This window comes from Ctenopharyngodon idella, chromosome 16, assembly GCF_019924925.1.
Source record: "Ctenopharyngodon idella isolate HZGC_01 chromosome 16, HZGC01, whole genome shotgun sequence".
Taxonomy (NCBI): Eukaryota; Metazoa; Chordata; class Actinopteri; order Cypriniformes; family Xenocyprididae; genus Ctenopharyngodon; species Ctenopharyngodon idella.
Window position 1 is genome coordinate 20110719 of NC_067235.1, and position 20429 is coordinate 20131147.

At 38.3% G+C, this 20429-nt stretch overlaps 1 protein-coding gene across 1 annotated transcript in view; it reads right to left on the minus strand.

Moving 5' to 3' along the window:
* si:dkey-22o22.2 (neural-cadherin) overlaps positions 1–20429 on the minus strand; it is a 124206-nt gene that overhangs the window by 51968 nt on the left and 51809 nt on the right. Inside the window, exons 2-5 of the mRNA XM_051866119.1 lie at positions 12151–12339; positions 8249–8474; positions 6576–6780; positions 1722–1833 (exon numbers count right to left, since the gene is read on the minus strand). Of these exons, the coding sequence (XP_051722079.1) occupies positions 1722–1833; positions 6576–6780; positions 8249–8474; positions 12151–12339 (732 nt within the window). The remainder of the gene's footprint in view (positions 1–1721; positions 1834–6575; positions 6781–8248; positions 8475–12150; positions 12340–20429) is intronic.

The following is a 20429-nucleotide window of genomic DNA, read 5'->3' on the forward strand; positions in this document are numbered from 1 at the left end:
TTTTTATTTCACATAAGTTTAGTGTTAACTGCTTTTGTCTGACAGTGGTTTTTAACATGTTGCCATGTGGTTGCTAAGGTGTCCATGTCAAACGAGCCCACTCACAAGTTTCTCTGGTATTCTGGTCTCTAGATATGGCTCGGGCCCATCCTTCAATGTAATTAGTCCTCCAAGGTTTATAATGGTCGTTTATAATGGTCGTGAATGGGTAAATTTGAATATCCATATTTAAATTTAAATATGGATATTTTTCTTACAAAAATGCATCGCTTTGCTTCAGAAGACCTTTATTAACCCACTGGAGTCGTATGGATTATTTTTTTTATGGATGGATGCATTATTTTTGGCTTCAAAATGCAGCCCCCCCCCATTCACAACCATTATAAACCTTAGAGGACTAAGGATATTTTTAAATAAATCTCTGATTGTGTTCAACTGAAAGAAGATAGTCATATACACCTAGGATGGCTTGAGGGTGAATAAATCATGGGATAATTTTGATTTTTGGGTGAACTATCCCTTTAAGATTACCTTTGTCATCATATAATGCTCACTTAAATTTAATCTTCAGAAAAAAAATGATAATATAATCCTTAGGGAATCTCAAAATAAATTTTCATTTATCATAGTGAATATTAAAATATTTCACGCCTAAATTCACTTGTAGCATTTAAAATTACTGCCTTTTGTTTTTATTTTTAATTTATTTATACAAAACAGTACAGAATTTTAATATTAGCTCTTTATCAGTTAGTTTATCAGCAATGGGCATATTTTTAATTCGATCGATGCATCCCTAATTTTTCTGCCTGCTTTTTATAACCTAGTTTTTTAGAAAAGTAGCACATCATTCTTTAACAAAATTTGAGGTATCATTTAAGGATGTAGCAAAAAAGGCTGAGTTGCTCACTGAAATTTAATAATGAGGGTTAGAGTTCTGTTTAAATCGCAAACGTTAACTATGAGCAATTGTAATAGTAGTAGTGATGCCTGCCTTAACATGCACCACTTTTTAGGGCTTATGAACATTTATTCAAACAACTAATTCAAACAACTAATGCACTCAAGCCTCTGTCTGAAACGCAACACGACGACTCGTTCATGTTTTTTTAAGCCACTAAAACACCTTCAATTACAGCGATATGATCGCAGATGAGGCTGGCGCAGAGAGATAAACAGGTCCCCCTCTCATTAATGATTGTGTTTTAGAGGAGGAGGTCAGGAATGCCTCTTCTTCAGAACTGCCTGTCTCTATCAGACGTGATTATCTGGGGAACATGGAGGGGGTCGTACCCCCCAACCTCACCACATCCCTCACCAAGTGCCACTGTGGAGATTGCACCTCTATTGCTGGGTCACAGTCTTCGACCTGCGGTTATAGAGCCAACAACATCAGCAAAGACACAAAATGGAGGATTGATGGTCCAACTAGCTTGACAGAGTTTGGAGAGGAGAGGAAGGCGGGGGCAGAAAAGCTCCTCTGCCTGGGAGCCACCAAGCTGGCTTTGATTACAATCCATTTACCACCCAGAAAGTGCTGCCATAATGAATTATTTCATAATTACAAGACTGAGTTGAAGAGACACTTGCCCCCGCAGAGCAACCGGCAACAGCACCTGCCTCAAGAGCAGGGCTGCCGGGGGAAAAACACGGACAGAGAGAAAGAAAGTGAGACGGTCACAGAGATGGGAAGAGAGACAAATGGAGAAACAGACACTCACCCTGCAGTAAGGATGTGCCAGTAGGGGTGGTCTCAGGGACGTTGTCTCGACTGTAAATGGAGTGCATAAACTCTGGTGTGCAGTCATTCTCATCTGTGATGTGAACCACCACCTGCATAAGTAAGAAAACGAGACGGAGAGAGAGACGTTATTATGTGGACAAGTATGGAAACATGAACGGTTAGTCCCCTCAAATAAAGTCTCCATCCAAACATTCAAATAGCTTCCTTAATTTATATTAAATGGATTTTAGTCAGGGTTTTAAAGCATCAAATGACTTGAATAGAGTCACTGATGGGTGAGTACAGAGGCATTAACCATCCATTTTATGTCTTTTACCAAATTCTAAGAACATTAATGGACGATTTAAAATGCTTTACATCATGTTGACATAAAAAAATCTGTTATCTGTTCTATTGTGTTATATGCCTCAAGACTAAAATAGATCTTGGCACAGAACATCTTGTGAAGAACCTATAAAAATACCAAACATTACAATACTTTACTGACAGAACAAGACAGAACATTTGCAAAATCGATCATCACAATGGTAGATAATTATTATTTATCACACAACTCCGCACACATACTCCTTACTGACCTTCCATGCAAATCTTTTATGGCTATACAATTTTATTTGCATTATTGTGAGAGTAAGGCCCTGTTTACACCTGGTATTAAGATGCGTTTTGGTTGATCGGATCACAAGTAGACGAGGGAGACACATACCCGTTCCCACTTGGTATTTTAATCTGTCTCTTTTGTCCACTTTCAACCACTTCTGTCCTGATTTCTTCAAGCGGAGGGTCTATGGGCAGGTAAATGTATGTTTTTTTTTTTTTTTTCAGATCTTTCGATCTAATGGACATAATAAGCTCAAACAATTTACATATGAACGTGCCCGGAGACAACAAAAAAAAAAAACATACAAAAATCAGCAGCTTTCCTTTCTGCTCTGATAACAGCAAGACCGGCCGAATGCGGTGAGTGTGTGTTAGAAATCAGGAATGGTGAGAGAACATTGTGCTTGGTACATTTTTCATCTTTAAAACCAGCTGACAAGGTTTAAATCACGTCTGGTTAGCGCACTTCCCATAATGTTTACACATTAGGTCAGCAGGCGGTCTTTTGTGGTTGTTCGAACACATTTGACCACATGAGCGTTTCCACTACGAAAGCAATCCGGTTGAATGCGTTTTCGACTACCTCTGGAAGTGGTTGAAAGTGGACAAGCTCAAAACATTTTACACCCTGTTTACACCTGTATTTAGTATCGTCCACTTGTGATCCGATTGATCAAAATGCACCTTAATACCAGATGGAAACAGGGCCTAAGTGAGCTACAAATAATTATCACTTGACGGATTTGTTGTAAATGTCCTTTCTATTTTTATCCATCAGTAAAATATTTTAACTTTTTTTTGTCATTGTGACCAAATGCATTTTTTAAAATCTAATTTTTTCTTACAATTCAGTATATGACAGACAATTTAACTTCCAGAAAGATGGCTGACCTAAATATCTGCATGGAAGGCGATCTTTTCTACAGGGACTAAAACCCTGCATGAGTATGGACACATTTATTGTCCTGAGTCACTTGGCTTTCTGGAGGCTTTCGGTTAAGAACATAGGCACGCGAGAGAGAAATAACATTAAAAGAAGAGACAGAAGCAGAACAGAACAGCTGTGGCAGAAGCCACTGAATGCAAATGGCTCAACCACCCCACAAACACACATAAACCCCAGTCAAACTCAGTGTGTAGACTTTAATGTAGCAGATCTCAACTGAAGCTCAGATGATAGCTTATGGAAGGGCTCTATCTACATTCAGGCTTCACTCTGTGCAGCGATTTGTGAGCATTCAGACCGAATACTGGCACAGGATTTGACTTTGACCGAACAGAGGCAGAGGGAAAGCAGGGTATGTGTTCTCAGTGGGGGTGTTAGTCATGGTGATGGTGAGTCCCGCAAAACTGCTTATCTCAGAGGAGCAGCACTGCCAAGAGGGAAAAGTTCCTTACACAGTAACACACACAGCACCATAGCTGACCATACAGCTCTGAAGCCGTCAGGACATCGTCTTAAAGCCCATGTAGCTCTGCATTACAGGTTTCTTTTTCTTTCCTGTCATCCCTCGGGAATCTGCCAAACAGAGGGGAATGTTCTGTGTTTGTTTTATGGCTGCTAGAGGTTGAATATGGCAGTAATGAGTCTGATGTCTGCTTCTGGAGGAGCATTACTGCTAATAACAGCAACAACAGGGGTCTAAAAGTGATGAAGAGTCTCAGAGTAGAGCTTCATCTTTATGAAATTATTTTTCACATGCTAAGAGGACAGACGCTCAGTCTTCTCTTCATTTCTTCTTTTCTTGTCTCTTCTAATCTCCTCTCCTCTCATCTGGTAGTATGACCATATTAGCCCAGTTCTTTCAACACTGCATTGGCTCCCTATTAAACATCATATAGATTTTAAAATCTTCCTAATTATTTACAAAGCACTAAATGGTTTAGCTCCCCAGTACCTGAGCAAGCTCTTAACACATTACAGTACTTCACGTCTATTGCGATCTCAGAATTCTGGCCAGTTGATAATACCTAGAATATCAAAATCAACCGCAGGCGGTAGATCCTTCTCCTATTTGGCACCTAAACTTTGGAACAATCTTCCTAGCAATGTTTGGGAAGCGGACACACTCTGTCATTTTAAATCTAGACTAAAAACGCATCTCTTTAACCTGGCATACACATTATCAATTTATATTTTCACATCCATTAAAGGATTGTTAGGCTGCATAAATTAGAGCAGTCGGAACCGGGAACACTTCCTATAACACCCGATGTACTTGTTACATCAGAAGAAGAGTGGCGTCTATGCTAATATTAGTCTCTCTGTTTATCCCGAGGTCTACCGTAGTCAGTTGGATCCAGGCCGTATCCAGATCAGATGGGGGACCTGCGCCTAGACACGACCACAACGCATCCCTGAAGTGTCAGCAGAGACTGTGTCAACTAGATCATCCCCTGTGAAGGCCTCACCGACACTACAGCCAGCGGCACAGATCCCCAATAAACCGTTTCCATACCGGCGTGATGAATCTTCAACTAGATGGAACTGGATTAAATATTTTGACCAATCTGACTTATGACCTGTAACGCTGCCTGAATCATAATCATGCATTGTTCATTGTTGGCCAGAGGAGAACTGGCCCCCCGACTAAGCCTGGTTTCTCCCAAGGTTTTTTTCTCCATTTTGTCACCTGTTGGAGTTTGGGCTCCTTGCCGCTGTCGCTTTTGGCTTGCTTAGTTGGGAACACTTGATATTCAACAATGTTTTTGATCTGCCTGCATTGACACCATTGTATGCGAACTGAACTGAGCTGGACGATGACTGTTTCATCCAGAGCTGTTGTATAGATAAATGAACTAAATTAACGACTATTGATTTTTACAACGGAATGAATCAATATTGTATTTACTTAAGCTGGACAATGACACCATTTTCTTCTAGAGCTGCTGTGCAGCCAAAATTATTTGCCAGTTATCACTGTAAAGTTGCATTGACACAATATGCATTGTAAAAAGTGCTATATAAATAAAGGTGACTTGACATCTCTTGTCCACTTGTCTTCTCTCATTTCCTTTAGTTCACTTCTCATCTCTTATTGTTTTGTCTATTCTAATCATCTCTTATCTTCTCTTTTACTCTCATTTTGTCCCATTTCATTTGATTTAATTTAATTTAATTTATTTTCTTTTAGTCTCTTCTCATCTAGTTTGTTTTGTCTCAACTGATCTCATTTCTTCTTGTTTCATCTCATCCAATCTCTTCTGGTCTTTTCTGTTAGTCTCTTCTCATCTGGATTGTTTTGTCTCATCTCATGTCTTTTCATTAGGTTTTGACTAGTCTCTTCTCGCCTTGCCTCTTATCCTCTCCTCTTCTCTCATTTTGTTTCGCCTCATCTCTGTTCGAGTCTGTCCTACTCATGGAGTCGTCTTCACAGATGGTGTAATCATTTGGCAGGGGGCACTGACTCTGACAATTATCTAAAGTGTGTGTGTGTGTGTGTGTGACTGGTGCTGGCACAGGCACAGTTACACATCATTGTGTCTCAGCCAAGTCCATCAAGAGGACTCAATTAATGTGGAGGAACTTCTGCCAAACAAAGAAGATCAACATGGAACAACAACAGTGTGAACAGCACGAACACACGAATGGATACATTTGCGCCTCTAATAACGGCAACAACAACATGATGGGTAAAATAGATCAAACATCTGTCATATTTCTTTGCCTTTGTCACATCGCTTCATCTTACACATAAAGACACACGCACCGCTAAGTCTCATAAGTGGCAACAGCCACAGCTGTGGCGTGTTTGATGGCCTCAGCGCCACACAATCTCTCATTACCGCTTTTCTGCTGATATGTGTATGTTTGCTCCTGTTTGTGCTTGCGTATACCTTTATGCATACGAGTGTATGTGTGTTATTGTGTGTATCAAAGCATTTGTGACTTTCTCTTCTGAAAAACAAAAAACAGATGTGTCATGAAATTGCACAAGGCCTGGATGTGAATAATGACTGACAGCCACACATACAGAATCATAATGTCAGGCCTAAGGTGGTTTATCTAATTAGGTGTGTTGGTAAATATAATGTATACGTGGGAAAAGAAGCAACAAAAGAACAAGTTGTGTGTGTATTTCTGACCTAACTGTACTTTTGAAGATAAAAATAGTTGAAAAAATGTATTTAAATCTAAAGAAATTATAATTTGCTTAAGAACAATACATTTAAGAGCAATAAATATCAAAGGAAAGACCCTGTTTAGATAGCTAGGTAAATATGTGCTAACCTCTGCCATGTTGCTAAGTCCTGTATCTGGTTCAGAAGCTTTGACTTGCATGTGATGGAGATGTTGTCCACTCTCATAGTCCACAGTGCGTGTCAGGCTGAGTGCGCCGCTCTCCTGGTTTATGCTGAACAGGTTGCCTGGGTTCACTAGCAGCATATAGGAAAGAGTCTTCCTCTGGAACGAGATAGCCTGGACCACCGCCACCCTACAGACACATACAGGAAATAGATTCAGTACACAGGCCAGAATTTAATTCATGAACATATATTATGTATTATGAGGAATTTCTCCTCTGGGAGGATTAATTTCATAGGGAACCTACAACTCTGTTTCAAAACATTGTGAGCTACCTAGCAAGACAGTATTTATTTATATTTCAAAAAATTATATATTTATGTATTTCATCCAAATACAAAAAAGTACTGTATTTAATTAAAAATCGATTAATTAAATAGGGACTCTGTTCCACAATATTTGTGTCTAATATGTATGCAACCATTTAAAAGTTTGGGGTCAGTAAGATTTAAGATATAACTAAGGTCTTATTCTCACCAAGGCTGCATTTGATAAAAAAAAAAAAAAAAAAAATTCTTATTATTACACTGCAAACAGTTGCTTAATATTATTATATAAACCATGACATTTTTTGGATTCTTTGATGTATAGAAAATTCAAAAGAACAGCATTTATAAGACAGAAATCTTTTGTAACATTATAAATGGCATTACTGTCACTTTTGATCAATTTAATGCATCCTTACTGAATAAAAGAATAAATTTGTGCATAAACATGCTAATATTGAACTTTTGGATTTAATTCAAGTCTCGTGTTTCACATGAGAAGTTTTATTTGTGTGGAACACAGAGATGCTGTTTTAATGTAAAACATTTCATTCATTTAAGAGTTTTCGTTTAAATTAAAATGCTCCCTGAAGGCCCATTTACACTTAAGTCTGCAGAATGTTAATTTTAAGCAGCAAGAAAACATACAAATTATTTTCAAAAGCTATGGCCATTTGCCAGTATGGCACCAAAAAAGTGCCCATTAGCGGCCAAAATATAATGTCCCATGGTGTGAACGGGGCTTGAGAATGCAGCTGCTTTTGTAGGCAGTAGGCGGCAAGACAACTTACAAGATTTTGTAAAATGGGAAATAATGCATGTCTGAGATATGGTGGTTCTTTGTGGCTCTCTTGCCATGCCATCTCCCCCTCCACACTCTTTAACTTTAATATGTCTCTCTTCTGTCTTTTTAATATGTCTCTCTTTCCATGATTAGTTGTCCTCTCCTCCTTCACACAGATTATTACGCTCTGGTCTGTGCCAGTGCCCGAGGGGGGAAGTTCAGACACTGCTCTTCATGTTTATCCAGAAGTTTCTTTTAATAAATATTTGAATTTGAACACGCTTTCAAATTCAGAGCCTGGGGACAAAATGATGCATCTGTGTTCCCCCTCTCTGCCACAACCCCCTCTATTCACTCCGTCCCCCCTCTCTCAACCTCCGCTATCCCTCCAGGCGAATTGTTTCATGCAACAGATGACACATAAAGCTTCAGAGTTGGCCACGTTCACACAATCCTTCTCTTACCCTCTAATGAGCAGCAAATTTTGAATCTTCTTACACGCAGATGCACACAAACACACCCACTAACACACAGTTTCCTGTACTCACGCTTGGCCCACCCCGGTGCTCTCTGGGATGTGGATCGTGTAGGTGGTGTTGGTGAACTGAGGGGGCCGGAAGCCGGCCAGTATGAACACAGAGGCGTGCGGGCCCTTCCTGCCCTGTGAGTCCATGGCCTGGACGGTCAGTGTGTACTCCTTACTGGGGGTCAGAGGTCGCCCTGTGGTCTTCACTTCTCCTGTTGTTCGGTCTACTTCAAATGAATCTTCCCCACCTGTCACAAAGTACACACTCATTTAATGATAAAATAAAATAAAACTAAAATGTAAATAAAAATGTAAAACTAATAATAATAGTAATAATGATTTAAAATATTTTTATTATTATAAAATAAAATAAAAGCTAATTCAAAATATTAATATATACTGTAATAGTAAATAAACAATACTAAAATAACACTGATTGTGGTAAACAGAAAATTTCCATTTTCAAAAACTATTTAAATATTATATATACATTTTAAATATAAAGATAAAAATATTTTATCCAGTATATTAAGTATATTACGACATATAGGCCTATTATAGGGACATGACAAATGCATTGCATAGTAAGAACAACCTGCCAAACTTTGAAATGATAACTTGTGGCATGTAGGAAAAAAACTGCATAAATCGCCTAAAAACTGTGTTTATAATCACATATTAAAAGAGCAATTCTTGTAAAGTTCAACTCAAAGTGCAAGAGGATTACAAAGTCATAAAAGCCTTGAAGTCTTTTTACACACATTAGGAGTAAGGAACCCTTCTGCCAGCTGTGGTTCAGTGCATCTCTGTGTGTGTGTGTGTGTGTGTGTGTGTGTGTGTGTGTGTGTGTGTGTGTGTGTGTGTGTGTGTGTGTGGGGAGCAATATGCTCCCCTCTGTTCCTCCTCCAGGACAATAGCAAGACAAGAGCTCATTTTAACCACTGTCCCCTTGAGCATGTCATTATTTGGGAGCGGAGGAAGAGGAGGTGGATGAAGAACACAGCTGCTGAGGCGGAGCAGATTTCCCAGCTGTACCCGCTCTGCCTTGCCCTTCTTGCAGCTGCTTGAAGACTCATCTGCAAAGGTTCTGATTCAGAATCATGCTTGATTCTGTCTTTACAAGCCCTCTTCAAATAATGAAAAAGTTATTGATGATAATGATGTGAAGTTTATGATCCATTATCTCCACTTTGCAGCTTAATCTGGTTAAGAACTGTCCACTTAGACAGGAACAGGTTAATGTGTTGTTTTACGTTTAAGTAAAACTGATGTAACAATTGACTATTCAGATATACACAATTACATGCTACTAAACAAAAAGAAAAATGTGATTATCTAACTGACATCAATGATTTGATTGTTATATTTGCATAAAACCCCTTCAAAAGTTTGGGGTTGGTAAGATTTTTTAATGCTTCTGAAAGTCTTTAATGCTCAACAAGGCTGCATGTATTTGATTGAAAATACAATGTATTTTAAGATTTAAAAAGTATTAAAGAAAATATTCAATATAAAAAATAATGTATTCTTGTGAAAGCAAAGCTGAATTAATCTTCAGTAAATTAGTCTTCAATGTCACATGATCCTTCAGAAATCTAAAGAGACTAACCTTAAACTTTTGAACAATAGTGTATGCATTTATTAGATAATGAATTATGATTAGTGTGCTGTATCTATTTTACTAACTTTAGCTGCCTTTACACTACTGTATGAATATAGCCAAGGCTAAAGGATGTTGTAAGGCCTTTAGCTGTGAAAATATTCATAATATAACACAGCCTTGATTTTGTTAAAGGTCACCTATTATGCTAAATCCACTTTTACAAGGTGTTTGGATATAAATGTTAGCAGTGTGTGAACATAACCACCCCACAATGATAAAAATCCACCCACTCCTTTTTTTTTTAAAATCCCCATTAAACCAAAGCAGTCTCATTAGACAAGCCGTTTTGATTCTCTGAGTAATGTGATGTCACATTACTTATGCCCTGCCCACGGCCGCTGATTGACAGTCCTGATTTCCGCCCTCAGCGGAATGTACACTGTCCGCCATTTTCTCCGCGGTCGAGCAGCTGTAGCGACAACAATGTCTGGTAAGTAATTGAGATGTTTTGTTGTTGGATGTAAGAGTGAACATAACAGTCTTCATTTACTGACATCTGAGCCGCTGAACGCAGTGGATTAGTTTTATTTTTGAAAAGAATGCACCATAGATCTAATATACACTTACGATTTCTGTAACGTTGCCTGCTATTTACATTCACAGACATAACTGACTGTTTATGTGAACTGTGTGTGTTTTTGACAAAGTTGTGTGACAGTTTAAACAAAACAAAAAAATGTGAAAGAGAAGTTACTCGCAAGACTTGACGTCTGTCAGCCAGCTGTCTGTGTGTGTGTGCTTCAGATAAGTGCGCTCAGAAAATGATCCATTAGAAGTTTAAACTGATATAGCTTTAAAACGCATGGAAATAATAAACTTTAATAATGAAAGAAGAACTATGCTATTCGTGAGAGTGTTCGCAAATCGCGATATAGATGATTATCAAAACCAAGCAGATGTCTTGTTAATACTGTATTTGGCAGAGAATCCGATTGAGGCAGGAACTGTGATCATAGAGAGGGGGCGGGGCACAGCAGCTCATTTGCATTTAAAGGCACACACATGAAAACAGCCTGTTCTTGACTGTAGTCAGAAATGAGTATTTACAACATGGATTTACAAATGATCTGTGAGGTATTTTAAGCTGAAACTTCACAGACACAGTCTGGGGACACCTGAGACTTTAATTACATCTTAAAAAATGGACATAATAGGGGACCTTTAAGGACATCATTTTTCATTAAAATGCCATTGTGAAACATAACATGGCTGGAATGCTGTAGTGACCGATCACCATCCAAGAACAGAACTATCCGTTTTATAATTTCCGTCTAATTTCTGCAAATTCATTCTATAATCTATGCTTACCTGAAACATTAACACCATTTTTCCTGCAAGCACTAGTAAATCATTCTGTAAGTGCAAATTGTAAATTATCTACTTGACAAGGAATGACATTCAACTAAAAGACTGATCAAAAACTCAGAAGAAGAGCGCTATAGGCAACGGCACCTAAAGCCAGAGTTTATAAACTTCTGAGTGTAATATCACCAGAGACAGAATATTTATAGCAGAGTCTAAATCCTTATGGACCTCAGAAGTAATTTTGTAATGTCACAACATATCAGATGATGAATGACTAGCTATTATGAGAGGTTATGATGTTTCTGAAGATGTCCTAGAGGTACGATAAAACCAGTATGACACACCTGTCCTAACACACACACACACACACATAGATCGGCATGCACACATACATGCTCATATGGCATAACAGATAAAAGTTATATGTTTAAAGCACATTTTGTCTATTTGCTTTTGACTAATTACTGTAGATTGAATTACACAGCATGTCTGCATGAGAAATATACCTCAAATTCATTTAACCTTTGTCGGTCTCTGTGGACTAAATGAAATCACATACAGTAAACAGGAACAAATAACAATGGAAACAGCATGGATTACATTAGTGACTAAGTACTTTATGCTATTTCTATTACAGTGATAACCAACTGGCTAATGAAAAAGTCATGTCATTGCCATTGTTTCAAAATAAAAGTATGTCTATGATTTCATGGCAACTTCATGATGCCCTATAAAAAGAAAACTTAACAAACCTAAGCTAAGTGTTTCAGCTAAACCATTTGAGTTTCAAGCATAAACAATGCACGGGGTTAAAATTATTGATCATGTAATGCATGTCTGCATGTCAGACAGTATAATTCCCTTTCTATCTAAATTGGGGCAGTGTTGTGACTGGCAGCATGATTGTATTGACAGTTTTCCTAATGATTAAAGCATCTGTCGTCCATCAAACCCACCATCAACCAAAAGGAAGTGAGCTGTTCCCATTGAGCCATCGCCACTTCGGGCCACAAGCTTGTAGACAACAGAGCTAGCACCAGTGTCAGGGCCCACAGCTGCTAGGTAGGGGTAGGGGAACATGGCCCACTGCAGATCTGACAGGTTGGAGAGGGTCAGAGTCAGCCGGCACAGGTACCATTCGTCACCTATAGAGAGAAACAGACAAATATGTTTTGAACTCATAAAGAAATGCATCACATATACATATACATATGGATTTTGTGCATTTTATGCGGTACAATATAGAAAATATGAAGAAGAAATGTAATATGATAAATAAAATTCTTAAAGAAAATAAATAAAATTATTTTTAATTATTTGAAAACAATTAATAATAATAATTGAAGAGTAAGTCCGTCTGACATGTTTTCTTTTAAATGAACCTATGTTTTGGTTCAGTAATTTCAATTTAATGGCAATGAAAAGGTTATTAGTCAGCTATTGAAATGCCTTATTTTCAAAAATGTCACTTTAGTCAATTCATTGGTATTAAACAAATTTGACTGACTTTTGCTGCAAAACCAGTGTTCAAAGTTCAGCTCTTTGGACAACAATACATAGTAAAACATCCGTTTCTGTCAGTTTTACAACAGCAAAAGGAACACTGTTGTGTTTAATTGCTACTCGCAAAATCCTGTCATTGCCACTGTAACGATGGACAAAACATGATAAAAAATTGAAGCTCGGAAATTGAAAGCCGGCTCATACGCGCACCGTCATTCATCTTGAAATCATATGATTCGATTTGCATCTTTTAATTGGTTTCTTTGGACTTAGAGAATTTTGTTGACAAAGAGAAGTGACGTTTAGCAGTTTCTGCCAACAAACCAGAATTTCTGAATGGGCTGACGCTTGGGTTTAGCGGATTTGAAGCCAAAGTATTTGATGAACGTATACTATGTACAGAGAGCATTCACTCAATATCATTCCCATTTTTGACAGAGGTGGCGTTTAACGACTTTTGCATCTGAACTCTTCAATTATTACTATTATTATTATGTAACTGTAGATCTTTTAGATTTTTCTGAAATGTAGTTCTGATACAGGTGAAAAACAGGCACAAAAACACAGCATTTATTCAACTGAGATGAGCAAGAACATGAGCAACCGATCTATCCAACAATAGGCCCTAATGAGAGAAATTCAAGGCCTGTCATCTTCTCTCTCATGATACTCTTCTTGTTTTATCCATTTCATTGTTTTCTTTTCGAAGGATGCTCATAATGCTGTTCATAATCTCTGTAATCTCAGCAAAAATCCAAAACACATCTACCAGGCCACAGTGTCGTGTTTATAGCCTCTTAAAGCACATCTTCTAATCACAATGCTAGCAAAAAGAGCAGGAGGGATAGAGAAAGCCTTCAGCCACCCTGAGTTCAATGACGCCTCTCGGCTTCAGACTGTCATTCAGCCCGAGGACGCTCGGCTACAAGAGAGAAATGACATTTCTGTAGTACACGTCATCTCTGACTTCCCCTGTATGTCCTGAGGAAGTTTGCTGTCAGAGACATGATCCGGCTCCCTCAGATGGCCTCGGAAGATCAGACGGAGAAAGAAGGGACTTAACAGAACAGAAATATATTTTTTGGGATGTTTTTGTGTTCTCTTTTCTCTGTTGTTTGTTTGTTTCCAGACTTACACCGTGTTGTTTTTGGCATTTCACGCAAAAGTGAGACAGCAGTGAGAATGAGAAGAAACTTCACTTCTAAGCATCTTGTCAAGAGGGAACATACTACCGTTACACTCACTTCCTGTCTTTTCATAGCCACGCTTTGGAGTGTGTCATAAGAGAGTGATCGAGGGAGATACAAGGAAAAGACGAAAGACACAACGAGAGCAAAAGAGATACAAGGGTCGGGGGTTTGGGTGTCTTGCCTCTACGTTTCCACGTCTCTGTGTTGTGATCGTCTACAGAGTCAGGATGTGAAGAGATTGTGGCGAGCTTGTGAAAATGGATGGACTGGAGGTCACGTTGAGCAGACAGTCAAATAGATAAAACCACATCAACGCCAGCAGAGCAAAAACACAAACCAACAAAACCCCACAGATCACTGCACATGTTAAAGTCAACAAAAAGTGGCATTCTCTATGCAAATACATGTAAATCCTGTCAATGTCGGTGCATTTCAAATAATCAAATTCTGTGTCTGTCCACTTGCCGCTGTGATTCACTGAAGTTGAGGATAATACAGATAAATTATCAGTGGTCTACATGACTGAACCTAGCAAGATGTATGCTAAATACTTGCATAAATGTATCCAAATGAGGAGACAACTGCTTTAGCAGCATGGCAAGAAACAGAATCAAAATGTCTTACTGAATAATATTTTTTATTATATTTTTATATTCCAGAAACTATATATTCTAAAAATGAATTGGCTAAATATAAGGATAATATTGTTAAATGTTTAAATTTCTGACAAAAATGTCAAAAAGATGTATCATGGATCATGGTAATAATTAAAATGTACTGTTGATGAAGAAAAAAAAAAACAAAACAAAAAAAAAAAAAAACTTACTGTTGATGAGAAAAAAAATTACATTCCAAGATATTGAACCACATTCACTGAATACTTGCCGGCTAACACAGTGTCTACACCGGCCACAGCAGTTGTCGACCATTGCAAATCCATTTGTTCTTCGTGTCAGAAATAGCGTGAGTGCTTGTGGTATGTCAGAAATCGTTGCATTAGTTTACAGGTGGGCGTTTGTCGCGCCGCATCGAGCATTTCTAATTATAATGGGTTCTATTTCCGTTTGTCACGTCGTGTCGCACCGCTCGCTTCCGTTGTAGACAAGGTGTAAGAAATAAATAATTATTACTTTATGATCCATCTGTTTTCAAATCCACATCATTTGAATATCATGACATCGATGTTTGTCAAAAAATAACGTGCACAATGCACGGTTGTATTTACGAGAAGCAGAGGTTCAGCGAGTCACGCATTTCCACACTTTTTTGAACGCGTCATCGCTTCCCGAGAAGAGGGTGAAAATAGCGGCTTGAACGGCGTCAACATGCTGTCTGTCAGAGACAATAACATAACTAAAACATAACGCACGCGAGTATAAATTTGTTCTTCACTTGCTGAAATTGAATCAGAATAATCAGGGAACAGCGTGAAAAACTTTGTTCACCGTGTGTTGGTTTTGACAGACTGATTTGAATGTTTTCAATAATTTTCTATGCTTGACTGATCTTTTTTTTATATAATATTGGCAATAGATGAACTATTAAATGAGTGATCCTGAGATGAGTCCCTGTAGTCATTGAATTTGACTCTCATGCTGATGTAATATATATTATAAACGTGATTTTTAAGAATGTAGTTTGATCACCATCTTCTCAGTTGTTTAAAAGATTAAGGCAATTATCAAAGTTTGATAAAATGTTTAATTTTCAAATAAAAGATGATACATTTTTACATGATTTGTTACATTAAATTACCCATTAGCAGATGTGTGTGTGTGTGTGTGTGTGTGTGTGTGTGTGTGTGTGTGTGTGTGTGTAAAATGTTGTATGTAATGTAAAATGAGAACACAAACAGATACTGTTTGTGTACTTTAGGAGTTCTACGTCTTTAAGTCTCTAAAGATCCACATTCTTCATGTGGACACACAGACCTTAGAAGTGACCCTTCCTACCTCACACTGAGCTCTGTGTGCAGCCCACCACTGCAGTGGCCTAAAGGTCCAACAGATGTGGATCAAACCCCAGCGGCCAACACCCACACCTGAGAGGCTAATGGGCCACAGGCTTAATCAACAAACCTCCAGCAGAGAGAGGGCAGTTCAAGGGACGCCTAAGGAACTCTGGCCAGGCTTTCTACAAAGGGATCTCTACCCTCTAACTCCTCCAAAACAGCTGTCACAGTATCACCACATCCTGAAGAAAGATAAACAACCCTCGGATGGGGAGAATGAGAGAGGGAGGAAAGTGAAGGGTAAAAAAAAAAAAAAAAAAAAAGCCTTTTAGCTAGGATGGAAATAACAAGGCCAACTGGTAATGAAAGAAGGAGATTTTTCTATTTGTTTCATGACTGGGCATCTTGCTCTTTGTTTCAAAAGAACACTATGGAATCCCAGCTGGGATCTCTTTCTCGCTCTGTGCATAAAACACAATGAAACAATTGCTTGATCTTTTCGGCATCGCAGTTTTCTAGTTCAGATAACGTGAGAAAAAAATCTGAGGAGAAAGCGCAAAGGCCTTTGTGCATTTGTTTACGTCTCACTAATCCAAGCTAAGCCTGGATGGCGGTGAAGCAAAGCATTGGATATAATATGCTCCGTGTATAAATAGCTGGTGAATTTCATCTAAGTCCACCCAAAGCTCTGTACTAATTTGAATATCAATACAGAAGATGTCACGGATTGTTATGTTAAAAAAAACAAGATGAAGAGTGGTTAAAAAAGGGGGACGGAAACGTTGCGTGCGGTGTTTGTGTTGTGTTTTCGGTCTAATTTAGTGTACGGTAATTTGGTGAACGGATGTAACAGACGCTGACTGAGGAAAATTAGATTCCATTCAAAAAGACTTAAATGGTCATCAGCCGCATCTCACATGTGCTGGTTTTCTTTTCTTCGCAGGTTTGTCTGCATCTAAAAGAGCAACTCAAAGGCACTGGATGATTGGAAGAATGCGACGTATTGCCTGGTTTGGATATGGAGCGATGAATCAATGCTGATTCACCATAAGCGCAAGGCACAAACAACAGAGGAAAAGTGCTTAGAGTTTGCTCTTCCATAATTTAAAAGATTAAATTCATGCTTCATTTATGTATATGCTGTAAGTTTCAAATTTTAAGATAATAAAGCTCAGTTGATTTGGTTTTGGAAGAATTTTACTGACAACTTTTTATTGGGAGAAGAGGCAAAAATCTTCATTTGCTCTAAATTTAAAGAGATTTAAAGAGATTAAGAGACCCAAAAATTAAAACTCTGTCATCGTTTACTCACTCTTATGTCATTCCAAATCTGTATGACTTTCTTTCTTCTTCAGAACAAATATAAATAAAATCATTAATAATTTGAAAGTCAATAAGGACTGGGGAATTTTTTTTTTCATAAAAAATTATGAAAAAACACCATAAAGTTCTTACCTGAAATTACCTGAAGACTGAAATTAAAGTAATTTATTAAATATTCATTTGAATTAATGAAAAAGTAGTGATGTATGAATTAAATGATTGAATGAATTGACTCGTTTGAATCAGTTGATTCAGTCAGCAAAACCTGTTTGAATGATTCATTCACAAACTAGACTGATCCAGTTCTTGAGTTCAACTGGCTGTTCAATGATCCAGTCGCAGTTAAAGTTGGCATAAAACAGAAATGGCAATAGTCTTTTCTTCTCTTTTTTGACATATATCTGATTGAAGCTTCTCAACCATAAAAGGGCAGGACTTGATTTTGTCCATGGGGAATTGATTGGATAATTGGATCATTGTGGTTTGCTACTGCTACAATTTCATATGAATGACAGATTGTCTAGCCCCTGAAACTGAGAAACATGTCATCAGAGAAAAGAAGACATGTCGTGAGATAAACAAGAATTGTCAACTTTGATTTCATGGTGACTTTAAAATTTGTGCCATTACTGGTCTGTTTGGGATGGACTACATCAAGACCAAACCAAAGATTCTGAGAAGGCAGAAAACACACGTCTCAGAAACCACCTAAACAGATGATCTGGAATTACACACACACACACACACACACACACACACACACACAGCGTAAGGAAAGACTTGCAGGTGTCTTGGTGAATGACAGTGTAGGCCAAGTTGTCATGGTGACTGAGATGGAGCAGGTGTCCCCCCTGAGTCAAGTCTCCGTTTTGCAGGGTTAAGTCTTTGTGACATCCAAACAGCACGCCGGTGAGCTCATGTAATTGCCTTGCCCTTGCTGGCCTGGCAGAAGCAGTTTTTGCGTTACGGTCTAAAAAGAGAGTTCTTTTCATGCTCAATTAAACAGTCAACGATGTATATCTCATTGTTGTTCTGATGACATGCTTTTCCAGGGATGTAATTAAGTTTTCAAATCAGAGCCTTTGTCTTTCTCTCTCTTTCTGTCACCCTCACTCATGAACTGCACATTGAAATTCCTCCGGGTGAGATGTCTCAAAGAGAGAGATATGCCAAAAGAAAACTGATTTTTAACCCTTACGTTGGGTTTCAATTGTAGCTATCTACACATATACATTAGCAGACACACAATATCACTATACATATCATTTAGACACATTTGCAAAGGTTTAAACCTGCCCAGAGAAAAATGTTATTGCTCAGAGGTTGCTCATTCATGACTTAAGAAACATGGTGCACTGATATTTCTCCTAATATTTCTTTATCAAACTGTCTCATATTAGGTAATTGTTAGCATAGAGTAAGAGTGTAGAGCTATAATCATATCATTGTTCAGATAATTTGGTCTTTGATTAAATATATTTGAGTCCATATTGAGATTGCAGACTTTGGTATCTTGGCAAATATGAAGTTCAAACGTAGATTCGGGAGGTTCCTTCACTCCTGTCAATCATCAATTTGAGCAGCAAGTTAATGAGCCATCCCACCGACAATTCTTCCAGCATCCCTCCACCTCCCTATCTCCTCCTCTATTCCATTCTTTCTCTTTCTATGCAATGTTATGAGGGTTTTTCCGTGAGATTTAGCTGAGCCTCGGGATCGAGTCTCCTTTGAGGGCAGCAAGTCAAGTTTGTTTACTATTAACTACTAAAATTGATGATCAGGCGAACTCGTGAACTGAGCACAGTTGGAGACACTGAGACCTCATCTAAGACTCAAAGAGAAACATGATATTAGTGAGGCCTTTTGAAGCACATAAATGTTTCATTATGTCTAATCTCTAAGCTGTCTAAAACTCTTGAGATATTAAAGAGATCTCATTCATGATGAGCAAGAGAGTGATATCTCACACTGAGCAGGGTGAAAGGACTCTGATGAACCAAAACATACACACAAAGGGAAAGAGAGCATGATCGTTAGTGTAGGTGTGTAAGTGTGCATACTAATCTGTAGGCAGTGATAGAGGGCAGTGTGTGACACAGACAGGGCTTCATTATTGAAGTACTGTGTGTGTGTTTGTAGACTGTGGGGGCTGTTCTGACCCAGCCAAAGCACAAAAGCACAGCGCATACTAATTAATGATCTCGCATTGTGGCCCACATTTATTCATATCATACTACACACACACAGCAAAACAATTTCACCCTGACACTGTTCTTAAAGCACATTACTGTTTAATACACCTTCATTGATAGCAAACCACAAATTTGTTCATTTTTTACACTACTGTTCAAAAGTTTGGGGTCTGATTAAAAGTCTGATTAATTGGTTAAACAAAGCAGAATTGAAATCTTTCCAAGCACTCTCTTGGGTATATATATATATATATATATATATATCTCTGTTTGGGAGTCACTGATTTATAATGTTAAAAGCATAGTAATGCAAGTAATATTTTATCCACTTTTCTCTGAAACATGTTTTACAGGGAGAAATCTACCACAAAGCCACTTTTAACATGCTGCTTCTCTCCCCCGCTCTCATTTAGACACAATTGTTGAAAAAGAAACACACAATTCAGACACACGCTTCCACGCATCATACACATTCACAAAGTTTCCTGCAGGTTAATTAAGCCCATTTTTCACCGCTGATGAGAGCATGCAGAGAGAGAGATGAGGGGAGGAACTAAACACATATAATTATGTTTCCTCTGTTCTGTTGATTTCAAACCGACATCTGTGTGGGATGTTCTTACACACACACACACACACATGCACGCACACACACTGTCCTTGTCTCTCACTGACAAATGCAACTGTTCTATTCTCTTCTATGTTATATCAAAGCTTGAGCATGTTGTATATTTCATACACTGTCATCTGAAATACAAGCAATACTGCACCAGGGGGGAAAAGGAAAACAGACTTTCAAAAAACGAAGAGAGAGAACAGTGGAACTCTTACAAAGAGGAGAAAAACCACTCAGATAAATGCAACACACGACTAAGAGATAGATCCTCCATCTTAGTGATGTGTTTTCTCTTTCTCGCTACCCTTTTTTCCCCTTGCTGTTTATTTCCTTTTCATTTTAGCGGCTGAGATCTGATTGAAAGCCTTGAGGCTGTTTGTGGACACACATCCTCACTCCACAGTAAAATACAGGAGACGCCATGCAGGACAGCACAGCACTGACCTAAACCACAAATACA